At 44.4% G+C, this 14,176-nt stretch overlaps 4 protein-coding genes across 5 annotated transcripts; 2 read left to right on the top strand and 2 right to left on the bottom strand.

Moving 5' to 3' along the window:
* Positions 1 to 963, bottom strand: LOC308333116 (F-actin-capping protein subunit alpha-1-like; the record flags this gene model as incomplete). Its single annotated transcript, XM_080789311.1, has 2 exons — positions 1 to 829; positions 935 to 963. The coding sequence occupies 2 exons, from the start codon at positions 961 to 963 to the stop codon at positions 1 to 3; spliced, it is 858 nt and encodes a 285-aa protein (XP_080645437.1).
* Positions 964 to 1,763: 800 nt separating this feature from the next.
* Positions 1,764 to 4,679, top strand: LOC308324547 (exosome complex component RRP40-like). The gene is made up of 4 exons (XM_080776632.1): positions 1,764 to 2,100; positions 2,868 to 3,017; positions 3,239 to 3,390; positions 3,526 to 4,679. Exons 1-4 carry the CDS (start codon positions 1,858 to 1,860, stop codon positions 3,731 to 3,733), a joined length of 753 nt encoding a protein of 250 aa, XP_080632758.1. The 5' UTR covers positions 1,764 to 1,857; the 3' UTR covers positions 3,734 to 4,679.
* Positions 4,680 to 6,676: 1,997 nt separating this feature from the next.
* On the bottom strand, positions 6,677 to 8,527 carry LOC308333105 (tripartite motif-containing protein 16-like; the record flags this gene model as incomplete). The annotated part of the gene is made up of 1 exon (XM_080789300.1): positions 6,677 to 8,527. One exon carries the CDS (start codon positions 8,525 to 8,527, stop codon positions 6,677 to 6,679), a length of 1,851 nt encoding a protein of 616 aa, XP_080645426.1.
* Positions 8,528 to 9,848: 1,321 nt separating this feature from the next.
* On the top strand, positions 9,849 to 11,871 carry LOC308325277 (uncharacterized protein). 2 transcript variants are annotated; one of them, XR_013965020.1, is made up of 3 exons: positions 9,849 to 9,980; positions 10,559 to 10,633; positions 10,897 to 10,940. XR_013965020.1 is itself a non-coding variant. In XM_080777757.1 (3 exons), the coding sequence occupies exons 1-3, from the start codon at positions 9,878 to 9,880 to the stop codon at positions 11,598 to 11,600; spliced, it is 543 nt and encodes a 180-aa protein (XP_080633883.1). In that variant the 5' UTR covers positions 9,849 to 9,877; the 3' UTR covers positions 11,601 to 11,871. The 2 variants fall into 2 exon arrangements, 1 of the variants encoding a protein (XP_080633883.1); XM_080777757.1 differs by lacking the exon at positions 10,897 to 10,940 and adding an exon at positions 11,236 to 11,871.
* Positions 11,872 to 14,176: the final 2,305 nt, after the last annotated feature.

Genomic DNA, 14,176 nt, shown 5'->3' with positions numbered 1-14,176 from the left:
TCATCTTGTCTGTTTGTTTCTTCCTTGCTCTTGGTTAAAATCTATGTAACAGTTCAAAGCCTTAGGCACTGTCAGCCTAGCTCTGTCACCAAGCATTCGCATCTCCTTGCCGATCTTGTAGCTGCCAGTGCTGAGGATGTTGTTCCAGTCAATTTTGGTGCACGTGACTGGCAACTGTCTACGTAAGGTTTTGAATGTGATGTCGGACATGGTTTTATAGTTCTCATCGATGGCCGTCTGGTATTCATTCTCTGCATCCTCAATAATTTTCACAAACTCCTTTGCCGTTCGATTCTCGTTAGATATGGTCAGTGATGCCTGAACATCTTTATGGCTGACAAGCTGGACATTTCCATCCTCATAGTAATGTACCTGAATCTTCAGGACTCCACTCACTTGCCCTGTAGAAGACTGGGAAATGCTAAACTTCCATTCAGACTGACGGCAACCTTTCCAGAAGTTTTTAGGTTGAAACTGATGACCCTCAATACACGCAATAATGGTCTGCTGGCCATCAATCGTTTTCCCATAAACAGTGCAGACTCCACTAGGGTAGAGCCTCTTGACGTAGGCCCTCAGTGCAGCATCACAAGCATCTCGCCATGGCCCGAGGGCTGGCTCTCCCTCATGGGGCTGAGGGTCACTGGCCTCCTTCCTCAGGCGGTCAAACTTGAAGGACACGTTGTTGTGTGGATCAAAGAAGCGATCCTTGCCCAGGTATCCATGCTCCGTGATCAGCACCATATCTTCATATCCATCAATTTTGGCAAGGTTGAACCGATCCATGTTGAACGGAGATAGCAGTGGCACACACACAGAGATCTGGATACTGAATAGAAGCTACAAACAAAAATTTCACTGAATGAGCTTGCTCTAGTCTGGGGTAGCAGGTGAAACTGATCATATCAATTGGCCCTGTTTAGGTAGGATGTACCATTCGAAATGGGGTGAAGAAAGGGCCATCATATACTGACATGGGCCGTACCAAATAAAGGGGGGAAACAGTGGGCCTTCTGAACCTCATACAGTTGAACAATGAAGTAATATGAAATACAAAGAGGTTGGCTACAATACTTGAGGGGAAAAGGGAACAATACGGTTTGCCTGCAATTGCCTTCACACATCTGTTATGATTCTGAATGCAACATCTATGGGCTTCTAGCCTAATCATACCATTCATGTCATAGAACAGTTTGCAAATGATTGAAACCATCTGTCGTACAAACTGTATTTCCCCAGCAGCTTATCTCTTCATATAGAAGATATGTGTGTGTCATCTTATAAACTGTTCATTTGTGCACATTTCTCTTGTTTTTATATTTTATTTATTTGTTTTTTTTATTCTTTCATGTGTTATCTTTCACATGAATCTGTATTTTCTGAGAATCTCGCCCCCACATCACAGTGCTTTGTGACGAAATGAGGCATGTAATGTAACCATTTGTTTTGTTATAATTATGTAGAACTTGACAGACCTTTGGGACATGCAAAGGAACAAGAAAATATATTTTTAGGCCAGGATTTTTACCCATAAGAATTTACCCACGAATGGCCACTCCCAACCCACAATTTGGGAAACAGTGTGACAATGTGACATAGCTCTGTTTAAATACTGTACTCAGGCTCCAACTGTAGGCCTAATGGCCTATATCCTTTTAATTTACACGGCATAGGCTAGGAACAAATAGACCATGGGAGGGACGACTATTATCGTGACATAGCGTTTCCGTGTGTCACACTAATAGTCGTCCCCCCATGCTACCGATAGCCCTGCCGCTGCTAGCGAACAGTGAACACCAGAGCATTGGCGAACAGTGACACAAGCGCGCCGCCAGCCAGCCAGCCAGCCCAGCCAGCATGGTGCATTGTGCCTTCCAGGGTAAAGTGGGAGAGGTGGTGCTCCCAGGAGACATGTTCTCCATGGAGGAGGAGACCAATATCCTCAGTCTGACCACGGAGTCTTCCTCCAGGAGCGGCGGGGAGAAGGTGGTGTGTGGCCCGGGGCTGCGCCGGGACGGCGGCCGGGTGTTGGTGAGCAAGAGTGGGCTGCTCAGACACAAGGCACCCAACGTCTACTGGGTGGAGTCCCAGCAGAGACGGGTGAGTTTATATTAGCACAATTATTATGTTATTCCTTTGTTAAAATAGCTCTTGCTCAGTAACAGTGTTAAATAGCTCTATTGTGATGGTAATCATTGATATAGAGAATTTGTTCAATAACTGCTATTTTTGTGAGGAATCAGTGTTTTTCAACCAGTGGTCCGGGGACCACCAGTGGTCATTGAGGGGGTTCCAGGTGGTGGGAGTTAAATGATGAAAGAGCTGATATTGATAATACCAAATAGCCGCAATTTGCAACACTAGATTTTTGGAACCAGTTGCTGAGCTTTATAGCAGTGGTTTTCAACCCTTTTCATCCATTAATTATGTGGTATTTGTATTTGAATCACGGACCACCGTTTGATGAGATTTGCCTCTCGGAACCAAAACAAATGTTTTGTCGGATTGGATTTTGTCCACAATTCCATGCTGTAGTATTGATGTAGGTAGTGGTACCATGGGAGAGATAACAGTCATTGATCAAAAACAAAACAATTATTCTATATTTTCTAATTGTGTAGATTTCTTGTCAATTACATAATGCAGATGTTTAACAATAATTTTACTCTTGGTCCATTTGGTTTCATTTTACACTCAAGAGTTAAAGATCTAATAATAATAATAACTCCATCATTTAGCTGGGGACCACCTGGAACCCCCTCAAGGACCACTGGTTGAAAACCACTGCTCTACAGGCTAGTATTAAGAAGACATTTGTAGAAATGGTTTAATTTATTTTAATTAATTTCCCTGCCTCCTCCTGTCAGTACGTTCCCGCCAAAGGAGAGTGTGTGATTGGCATCGTAACGGCCAAATCAGGAGACGTCTTCAAGGTAGATGTGGGCGGGTCCGAGCAGGCCTCCCTGTCTTACCTGTCGTTTGAGGGAGCGACCAAGAGGAACCGCCCCAACGTGCAGGTAACCTGTCTGTCCGTCTGTAGGGGTGTAACATGCATACAAATACAGTAACTGCATCGAAATATCGAGTTTAATTTCAACAATCGAAGTATATCGATATGTAAACACCTATATTGATATGTAAACAGCAACATGTATCGTTTGACATTGTATTGTTTTACTTATCTGTATCGATTTTAAGTACTGCGTTGTATAAAGTAATGGTATCTCGTATCTCTCAGGTAGGAGACCTGGTGTACTGTCAGCTCCTCATCGCCAACAAGGACATGGAGCCAGAGCTGGTGTGTATGGACAGCAGCGGTCGCTCCAACGGGATGGGCGTGTTTGGAGCCGGAGGCCTGATGTTTAAGGTGTCCCTGGGACTGGTCCGCAGGTAATTACACGTTGTTATACATGTTATTTAATTAATTGCATATACATTTTGGGGTCCTTGACATGAAATAGTTTGAGAACCGCTAATATAGAAACATAGATTTTTAAGGAACTGTTTCTGTTTGTCCCCTCGCAGACTGCTGTCCCCTCAGAAGGACATCGTTAAGGACCTGGAGCAGCTGTTTCCCTTTGAGCTGGTCGTGGGGCTGAACGGCCGGGTGTGGGTTAAGACGTCCAGTGTCCAGAGGACGCTTGTCATCGCCAACCTGCTGGACAGCTGTGAGAACATGACCGCACAGCAGAGGCGCGCCCTGTTCCGGAAGGTGGCAGATGGGGCGCTGTAGAGCACAGTGCCCCCCCCCAAGACAGACTCAAGAGTTTAGGACACAATCTTGTGGGTCCTTTTCTTCTTTTTTTTCTACATTTTGTTTTAAATTAAAGATGGCGTTTCTAACCTAAAAATATGATCATCAGCTATTATTATGTAAGGAGGGAGTATTTGTTAAAATGTTTTTTATGTGGACATACCCACCAGTTCATTAAGTATGCCTGATTTGCCTGATGGGTGGTGATCCACCTGAACTAAAGCTGCACCCACAGCTGTTGTACGATAAAGGGGGAGGGGTTGATATTGTGATGTCACTATATCACTGTTAAAGTACTGTCACCTCATAAACGCATGAAAAAAAGAAAATCACCTATCCATCTTTAATATGATTAAAAACTAATTCTATTATATATATTTTTTGCCAAAGTAAGTTCAATCTTAAATTTCATATATTAGAAAACAAATGTTTCAGAAGTAGGCTAGGGAAAATAGCCGATCTACAAGCTCACAGCGTGGCGCGAAGCGTCGCATTGTGAACTTGTAGATCTGCTATTTGTATTAGTTTGGGTCGCAGGCAAACATCTAATTTCTCTTTTGGGTCATCATGGGCTGAAAATGTGTGGGAACCACTGCTGTGGAGTGAGTCAGTCACATCACATGGACCAATGTACTTAGTTGGTAGTATATCTACCACCTCTTTGGTGTGTACTGTCTATGGGACCCAGATCCATTCTGAGGACCCAGACCTGTCCTCAGAATGGAAAGTTCACACAGACATTTTTTTGCGGGTTCCTTCAAGAGGGTTCAGAGTCACTGAATGACTCCCCCAAAACACGCTCACTATTGTGTAATCCAATAATGCCTATGTCTGTTTTGTTTTTCTACTGATGAAAGGACAATCTCAATGACTTTTATATCAGCAGGTTGTATATAATGCAATTAAAACAAGTGGCTTTCGTTAACTTTGGGTTGTCATTACTTGCGCAAGTACAGTACTGTGATCGGCTGGGTATGTATGTCTGTGTACTCCATCGGCCAATCAGGGACCAAGAACACCCATCGGCTGGGTATGTAATACATACCCACGATAAAAAGAAAGCAGGGGCTCGCAACTCACTTTAAGATGCTCCAAACTTTAACTGTTGAGGTCGAAACTTATTTTCTGCCTGCCTGTCGTTAAAAAAAAGTAGTAGCCTACTAGTGTGCAACAAGCAAGTAGGCACTCGACAGAGTGCAGTTCTAGTTATTATTATATATTTCACTTTCATACAGAAAATACAGCGTAAAGTGCTTCACATAATGTAATGAACGTGAAAACAGTGCATAAACATGCATAATATACAGAAATGGCACTTCAAGTGTAGTGAACCACCAACTGCTCCTAGACACCCTAACTACTGATCTAGACATCGGCGGGACGGCACTAAAGTGGTTCTCCTACCTAACCGACCGGACCTACCAGGTTCCTTGGAATGGTTTGCTATCATCCCCCCGAACCCTCCTAACTAGGGTCACACAGGGATGTATGATGATAAGAGCGCCCTTCACTTCACAAAGGGTTTGTTTCCACAGTGACAAAATATATTGTAATTAAGACAGCAGGACAAGGTACATAAAAAATAATGCAAACACAAGTACACAACACACATTGCCAGACAAACATTTATCCAACTATTTATCATTTAATGTTAAATTGTATTACACTTAATCATTTAATTCCAACAGGTAGCCTATTTGAATTAATTTGTCAGACTCCACCTCAGCTCATAGCACTTGCCGTGGCCTTGACGACCTTGCAGACCTATTTACAGTAGATAGTAGGCTATGTTATGTAGACAGCTATAGCATTTATAGATTCAAAGTACAGGTTATTGATTCTTTTTCGGGGGGGGAGGGTATTCTACTGTTAGACTGACAATCATTTCTTGGTTTACTAGAAAATCCTAGATGTTATGTATTTAGCTTGCTTACTGTAAGTCACTCAGCATTAAGAGTGTAATGCTGTTCAAATATTTTTTTACATAAAATCAAATCATTGAATATAATTTCAAATATCAAACCCACCATAAACAATATCACAAGAGAACAAAACAAAATGTTCAAAAAAACTCAGAAAGCCCCAATTCCAAACTGACTATTAACAAATTAATCATAAAATATATATTGAAATAAATAGTTTACGACGTAACATTTTTATGTTTTGGAGGCTGAGAATGTTGACAACAAAAAGTTTGTTACAAAGAAATATTCTGTAATCGTTGTGATGGGACAAATCCAACGTGTGGTTTACCTGGGGCGGCAGTGGATCAGCGGTAGAGTGGCCGGTAGAACGGTCAGATGAAGAACCGCAAGGTTCCAAGTTCGATCCCGGGCTCCCCCAGAGTTAGTGTCAAAATGTCCTTGTTCCCGGTGTGCAGGTTGGTTTCCTACTTTCCTCCGCCATCGGTGTGTGAATGCGTAAATGTAATGAACAATCTTACCAGCCCAGTGGCCTTGTGGTTAGAGTGTCCGCCCTGAGACTGGGAGTTCGATCCCCGGCCGGGCCATACCAAAGACGGGACCCAGTGCATACTACATACTAGCATCATGTCCAGGGGGTGTACTTGTACATCAAGCTGTCTCACGCTACAGAAACAGGAGATGCCCTATGGGCCTCATGGCTCGGCAAGGCTTACTTAATGCACACTCTACTGTATGTAAAGGTGTGTGAATGTGTGTATATGCATGGGTGAATGTAATGCACCATCTATGTAAAGGTGTATGCATGGGTGAATGTAATGCACCATCTATGTAAAGCTGTGTGAATGGATGAATGTAATGCACCATCTATGTAAAGCTGTATGAATGTGAATGGGTGACTGTAATGCACCATCTATGTAAAGGTGAATGAATGGGTGAGAATGTAATTCGCAATCTATTTGAAAGCGATTTGGATAAAAGCGCTATATGAATGCACCATTTACCTGAGGTCACACAGTTCAGCGGTCGCCCCGATGAACGACGAAACGTAGAACCCGGTGTGGAGGTCGTGGGTGAACGTGGTGCGGACCCTGTGGAGTAGAGTCATGGTGTCGGACACGCCGTAGAAGGACAGAACGCCCGCGCTGTGGTCCAGGTACATGCCCACCCTGGAGCATACGGGACCCGGGATCACGGTCCCGACGTTCGCGTGTCTGAACACGTACTCCTCGTCGTAGCACTGCAGAGACCAGGACTTGTCGTTGTAGCCGAAGCCGCTCTCGTTAAACAGGCCCGTCCTGCTGATGTCTTTGTATGAGACCGCTATGTAAACGTTGTAGCCGGTCCACCTCACCTCCCAGTAGCAGCGTCCGCTCAGAGCCTCTCCGCTCAGGACCTGACGGCATTTGGTGAACCTCTCCGGGTGATGAGGATATGACTGCTTGTTCATCATCCTCGTCACCTTCCTGTTGCCTCTGGATAGACACAGGTGTGCTTCCACCGTGTTCGGATCCAGGGCGATCGGACGCGAATACTGTAAGAACTCGGCTCTGGTCTTGGGCTCTGGATGAGGATACGGCGGAGGTGCTGTCGACAAGAACGCGTGCACTCTGTTCACCGTCTCAGAGACGCGTGTCCCCAACTCCTGAAGGATGTCCTCTGGTTTGACCCTTGAGTTTGACACGTCGAACAGACTCAGAGGAGGGCTCTGGCTGCTGGCTGCTTGTGTAGACTCCTCGAGCTTGAAGTTTGACATGTTGAACATGCTCAGAGGAGGGCTGTGGCTATGGTTTTCTGGGTGTGTAACCTCACCGAATAGGCTCAGTAGAGGAGGGCTGTGCCTGCTGGCTACTGGGTGTGTAACCTCACCGATTGTCGGGAGGGAGCTGAAACCGTGAAGGAAATCTACGTGATCCTCCGTGAGCGAGAGCAGCTCCAGCTCGCCATGTCTCGAGCGCAGCTCGGTGACCTCCCGCTCCGCGCGCCTTCGCTGCTCTTCGGTGCAAATCACTTCGCGCTCCTGCTGCTCTCGGATCAGACGCCTCACCTCGGACCGCCGCCTCTCGATGGAGGAGACGAGCTCGTCGAAGATGGTGTCGCTGTCCTCCACTGCTCTGTCGGCACAGCGGTTAATGGACTCTACCTCCCGCTGAAGCGCCTTCGCGTCCTCCTCTCTCTCCTGGATTCTGTGCTGGAGGTTCTGCCGACTTGCGCCCAGCTCTTCCTGCCTCTCTGCACGCTCCGTCGCGGCCGACACGGTGTCGTGACCCTTGTGTTCGTCCATGGAGCACAGATAGCAGATGCACTGCAGGTCGGTGCGACAGAAAACCTTCTTCACCTCATCATGACGAGAGCAGAAGACGTTCTCCCGGAGCTGGGAGGCGCAGACGTCGACCAGCTTGTGTTTCTTGAAGGCGGAAGAGTGATAGTGAGGCTGGAGGTGAGCGTCGCAGTAAGAGACCAGACACTGAAGACAGGTCTTCGCTGCTTTCAGACTCCTCCCGGTGCACGAGTCACAGGCCACATCTCCAGGACCGGCATACAAGTCACAGGCCACATCTCCAGGACCGGTGTAGCCGCGATCGGGAAGAGGAACATCTGGGACTTGTGTGTTGTTCTTCAGGCTCTCAGCCTCCTCAGCTGGGAGGAGTTCTATGTTCTTCTTGAAGGTGTGTGTTGTGCACTGAGGACATCCAAATGTCCCTCTCTGGTCCTCCTGGGTCCAGTGTTGATCAACGCACCTCCTGCGGTAGCCGTGTCCACGGGGACCACTCCCTGGACCGTTCAGAGGATCCTGACACACAGAACGGCACAACCTTTCCTGGTCCACTTGAACTCCTTGCTGTGCCATTCTACACAACACTATATCTGTATAGAGCAAAAACAATTCATAGAGTTACTGGCTATTTAGCAGTTATTAATATTAAAGAGTTACTGAATGACATTTAGTTTAAAAGAAAACTCTGCCATTATTACGTGGTTGTGCTGACGACATTGTGTTTTCAGTGTGAAGAGGATGATGACGTCACTCACACTGAGCGACCGTCTGACGTCGTTGGACGATGGTTAGATAGATACATTTTGTTTGTTTATTATGACAGGCTGAAAGCAGTGGTGGAGATATGCGAACTGGTAAAGTCAACTGATCCAAGTCCTATTATAGGATGTACTATGATTAATGAAGCACAGCGTTAGTTCATGAGCCTACTTATACCCGCCCAATACAACCCAGCATCCTCTATACTTTTCCATCCCCATCACCACCACAGGCCTCTCCTCACCTCCTCCCTTCCACGCGTCCTCGCGTCTGCCGCGGGCTGACCACCACACGACCCCCTCCCCAAAGACTCCAGGGTCGGCGACCCCCCCGGAACCCACGCCCCGCTCCCCCCACTCTCCTCCTCATCATTCATTCAATAAAATCTTTAAACCTTCCACAATGGTATGTTCATTCCAACTAGTGAAAAAAATAATATATATCTAATAAATTATGTACTTCAAATATGAACTTGACAGTTGTCTCTTAAACCAAAAATGTTCTATTTTTGTACTTCCTACATCTGTGTATTTAACTTTCATCTGGATAATTCCTCACTTTTAGGTTCCACGTGAAAAACATGTATGAACTAATGATTGCTGGCTGTGTGACATTGGTTAACTAAGGGCCTGCCCCCTGTACCATGTGTGTACTTAAGCCTTACTGTGTTGCCCCCTCGGGCTATGACCTGACGAAGATGCAACTTACACATCGAAATGTTGTCACTTTTTATTTGCACCCTGTTATAATAAACCATGGGCCTAAATCGTCTGAGCTGCTCCAGTGCCTTCTTTTTCGGACACACATATAATATAGGTGCAATAAGTTTACTTTTACAAAATCGTGGCACGTGTTTTCATGGTACAACAGGAATGTCGCTCAGTATCTACGTATCTATGGGTAAGTATAGCAGCAGAGTCTCTGCCATATGTGGCGGCTGCCAATTATAGCGGAGACACCACAATACTTCACCAGCCTTTTTGCCTCCTTTTTGGGCATTCCAAGTTGTTGAAACCCTGTAACAACCAGTCTGTGGGTATAATGCCATAGGGCCAAAGAGACAGTCACTCCCCCCTGCCTATATGAACCAATCAATGTTTAGGGTCTGAACCTCCAATACATCCAGGGAGTTGTGCATGTTGATCTCACAGTGTGGACTTCACCATGAAGACAGCTTTGTTTCTTCTGTTGTTCTGCCTGGCCGGGGCCGACGACATCCGCTGGGACTTCCAACAGTTTAAGAGACAGCTGGAAGGACAATATGCAGGTCAGGATGTTTACCTCATTTTTACAACGCATTTCTTTTGGGCTTGCAATTAACATTTTAATTTGTCTTGTATATTTTTTTGGAAGCAGGGACAATGTGTTCTAAATGAGTCTAGCATTCATGATGGACAATATCAGTCCCCAGAAGCAGAGGTGTGTGTTTTACTCTTCAATGAATCTAACATTCACGAGAAGGATAATATCAGTCACCAGAAGTGAGTGGGTCAGTGAGTGGGTCAGCAGATGGGATGACAAACCAAAAGATGGCATCTTCAGAAATCCACGGGAGGTTGGAAAGTTTGTGGGTAGACTGATTGTGAAAGTACATTCAGTGAGGATCACTAGGACTGGAATGGTCGAGTGTAAGAACGAAGAGCAGGTGAATAAGACTATAAGGCTTTATTCATTGTGTCATTGTGTCATCTAGAGACTGGCCAGTGAGTTAGCTTTCAATTCCTGGGAAGAGAAAAGCAGAGTGGAGTGTTCAGTGGACTATAGTGCCTCTGACAGTGAAGCAAGAAGGAGAACAGTAGAAAACAAAGTATGCACCACTTACGTTCTCTGTGATTCTATTTTCAGATCTGGCTTCCAGACTGTCTTCGAGTGAAACCAAGATTGCAGAGCTAGTGGCGGAACTGCACAAACACAAAGCAGGTAGGCTACTGAGAATATAATCACACCTGTGTGAAATGAGGGGCGCTTTACCGACCCTTATCATCTTACATCATCGCGATATCATAACATCATGCATGACAAGACAAACATTAAACCTGTATAGTAGGGGCTAGCGCCCCTCAAAAATCACACTCTCACATTCCCTGCTCAGCCAATCAAATAATTTCCATGGTACAAACACACAGAAACACATTGTTTTAATTAGTGGATCTCCCATTTGATGTTGTTTCCATACAGATCAGCTACAGAGCGGTTTGGACCAGTTCCAGGACAGTCTTAACCTAGTCTCTGGATACTTTTGTACTTTTACTTGAGTACAATTTGAATACGGGATTTCTGCTTGTAACGGAGTATATCTACATTGCAGTATTTATACTTCTACTTTTCAGTACTTTTTTCCACCACTAGTGATTCATCTATTTTAATTAAACATGTGCCTCCTAAACTCTAAGACATTATTCTGTCTACTTCACTATCCAGTCAATTTGTAGCCTACTCATGATTAAAAAAACCCGAAAGATTTAGAGTGTAAAAACCATCCAAGTATTGTACTAATTCTATGTTCCTACATACTTCTCCAGGTACTGGATGCCTGGTGAGCCTGAAGACAGCACCTACCCTAATGCAGAAGAAGACTGTGTTGAGTATTATGACGGCTCTCAGTCTGATGATCCTAACAGAGGATGGAACGATGCACCGTGTTCTACCCATATCGCCTACTGGATGTGTGAAAGAGTCCCGTGCTGAAACCATCATGTGTTCACAATGTATATCAGTTAGCTCAGTGGTTCCCCAAAGTGGGGTCGTCTGGGGACCCCCAGGGGTCCTTGAGGGAGCTCCAAAGGGTCCCCAGCTAAATGATAGTATGGAACCAATGGACCGTTATGGGTCTGTAACTCTGAGAGTGTACAAATGGAACCAAATGGACGTTTGTACACAGAGTTAAATTAACATTGATTTTACAATATAAATTAGGGGTCCCAGATATAGAAATGCCATTAAACGGGGGTCCGTAGACTAATAATGCATGTCCAACTGGGGGTCCTTGAAATTAAACGGGTTGAGAATCACTGCTATAGCCGTAAAATTAAATAAATATTCTCTCATGGGGGTCCCTGGCATATCTCTTCAAATGGGGGTCCGTGGGGCTAATATAGTGTCAATTTGGGGGTCCTTGACATGAAAAAGTTTGAGAACCACTGAGTTAGCTGTATTAAACCATCATGTTCACATTGTATCTGTTCGATTAAAAAAAAAAAAAGTTAACCAGTTTTTGTTGTGATGTTGATTTGCAGCTTTTTTTTCTCCACTCAATCTCATCAGGGCTGCCTGAAGACCTGAGTCTGCAGATGTTGTGCTGTACATTTCATGTCATTTTCTGAACATTATTCAGATTCTTTTTTTTAAATCACACCCGTGTGAAGTGAGGGGCGCTCTTATCATCATACATCATCATGCATCATCTCATACTGGCCAATCAGTTGCCTGTGATTGGGTTAGCTGATTTGCTCGTCTACGTATGACATCAATTTTGTCAATGGCGTTGAATGTTTTGATGTTTAATTTACGTCATATTTGGTGGAATCAATGGCAAACGTGTGGGGACAAGATTTAGCGGACATTTGACCTGAGTGTGTGAGGACAAAAGCTGTACAGGAGGGCTAACGCCCCTCAAATATAAAGTTGACAAACCTTCAACTTTCTGTTGAAATCACTGTGTCAATGTGTGTGTGTGTGTGTGATTGATTGATTGATTAACTATGCCTAAACCTAGCCTTATTCCTAAACTTAACCTCAGTAAAATGAATACAAGAACCACTGGGGACGAGCGTTGTACTACTACTAACCGTTATGGTTACCAAGTAGTTAACCCTATACCAAAGGTCAATATCTTTCTAGTTTGAGACAGCTACAAACTTGAGGTAATGTGATCGTGCACTGCAGTTTCAATTATCTGTGCATGTGTCCAAGAGGCATGATTTTAGAAGGAAGGTGGAGACCAAAAAGGGCTCACTTATATAAGCTCTCATGTGAGCTTGTGGATCAGCTATTTCTATTGCCATTTTGTGTGTCACTGTGAAGTTGCCCGAACGGCCAAGGCTCAAAGAACAGTCAGGAATGGTAGTTAAGGGCTTTTATTTTCCCCAAACTCCTCCACCAAAAGTCCATACAATTGTTCAGTGCAATAATTCTCAATAGCAAACTATATTACAGGCAACAAAATAAAGAAAGGACAAAAAGATAAATAAATACTTGGGCAACACTCCTTAACAAAACCCAAACAGGATGAGAGCTCTCTTCAGGCTGCACCTTGATCACACAAGGCCCTGTAGCTCTCCCTCAGGGATGTTATTTGTGTCAATGCCCACATCCAACTAACTAGCCTGTCCCTGCAGCCTCCTTTAAATAGGAGTGGGTCCTACCACTGGGCACAGACTCAATTAGCACATTTCTTCTCAAATACTTCACTAATAAATAAATACTTCCAACCACCTTGAATAAACCTAAATAACCTAAACATTCTAAATAATGTGTTACAATTAAACCAGTATAAAACAGAATGACCACTCAATGACAATTACTCAAAGAATAAGGAGAAACACCCCTCTCCTGCATAGCACTTGGCCCCTTCCTCATCAAGGGAGATGCCACCAGCAGTGCAGGAGAGACAACTAACCAATCAGTGATTACCATTAAAATAAAGTTTAAAACAATAGTCCTTGCATGTTATAGGAAACAGTTTCATGTGTCTTTGTATATAGGGCACGGGTTGCCCCGTGACAGTCACATATTGTAATTTGTCAAATCCTTTCATTGCAATGTAATCTTTTCTATTGTACTGTTTGACTAACTGGAAGAATAGTCACGGCTGAGGCGGCCAGTTCAAATTAATACACTTACAGGCCTGTAACTCTCAGAGTAACGGGTATACTTGAAATGAAATAGTTTGAGAATGCATCACTATAATACTATTCACAGTGCCGGCTCAAAGCACAAATCAGCAGGGGGGGGGGCGTGCATTTTCACAACACCCCTATAACAAATACCTCGCCCGCGAGGTCGCTTCTTGCCCTTGAAAGAACAGAGCTTCTAAATACGACACAGTTGAGAAGGTGGAGTAAAACTATTAATCTGATGTCAGCGAGGTCAGATGTAGAGTTGCTGGCCGGCTTTATATTCAGATCTAGTATGTCAAACCAGTGGTGTGATCTTCATATATGGAGATCCAGGTGATGATAGTCAGCTCCATATATGGAGATACATGTGTTGTACCAACTTGGTTCATTTGCAAGTCTGAGTCGCGTCACGGCAACAGTGGTTGGACTGATAACCATATATGGAGATCTAAGGGTCTCCATGATGTAAACAGATGGTGACATGGATGGACATGTCTGTAGCAGATGAGAGAATGTGAGGCAGAATAACCAGGACAGATCTCTCCATCCCATACAGTTTAACTTCTAATGCTTGAAAACACCTTTATTGGCACCACACTGCCACCTGCTGTTGTCTTTTCCAATT

The sequence above is a fragment of the Protomyctophum bolini genome, assembly GCF_963924005.1.
Source record: "Protomyctophum bolini genome assembly, chromosome: 2".
Lineage (NCBI taxonomy): Eukaryota > Metazoa > Chordata > Actinopteri > Myctophiformes > Myctophidae > Protomyctophum > Protomyctophum bolini.
The sequence above is the reverse complement of the archived record's forward strand: the minus strand, read 5'-3'. Positions and strand labels throughout refer to the sequence as shown.

Coding starts and splice junctions, on each gene's coding strand:
- LOC308324547 (XM_080776632.1), top strand. CDS start 1,858: ATGGTGCATTGTGCCTTCCAGGGTAAAGTGGGAGAGGTGGTGCTCCCA. Junction 3,018..3,238: donor GGAACCGCCCCAACGTGCAG/GTAACCTGTCTG, acceptor CGTATCTCTCAG/GTAGGAGACCTGGTGTACTG. Junction 3,391..3,525: donor TCCCTGGGACTGGTCCGCAG/GTAATTACACGT, acceptor GTCCCCTCGCAG/ACTGCTGTCCCCTCAGAAGG.
- LOC308325277 (XM_080777757.1), top strand. CDS start 9,878: ATGAAGACAGCTTTGTTTCTTCTGTTGTTCTGCCTGGCCGGGGCCGAC. Junction 9,981..10,558: donor GCTGGAAGGACAATATGCAG/GTCAGGATGTTT, acceptor TTCTATTTTCAG/ATCTGGCTTCCAGACTGTCT. Junction 10,634..11,235: donor ACTGCACAAACACAAAGCAG/GTAGGCTACTGA, acceptor ATACTTCTCCAG/GTACTGGATGCCTGGTGAGC.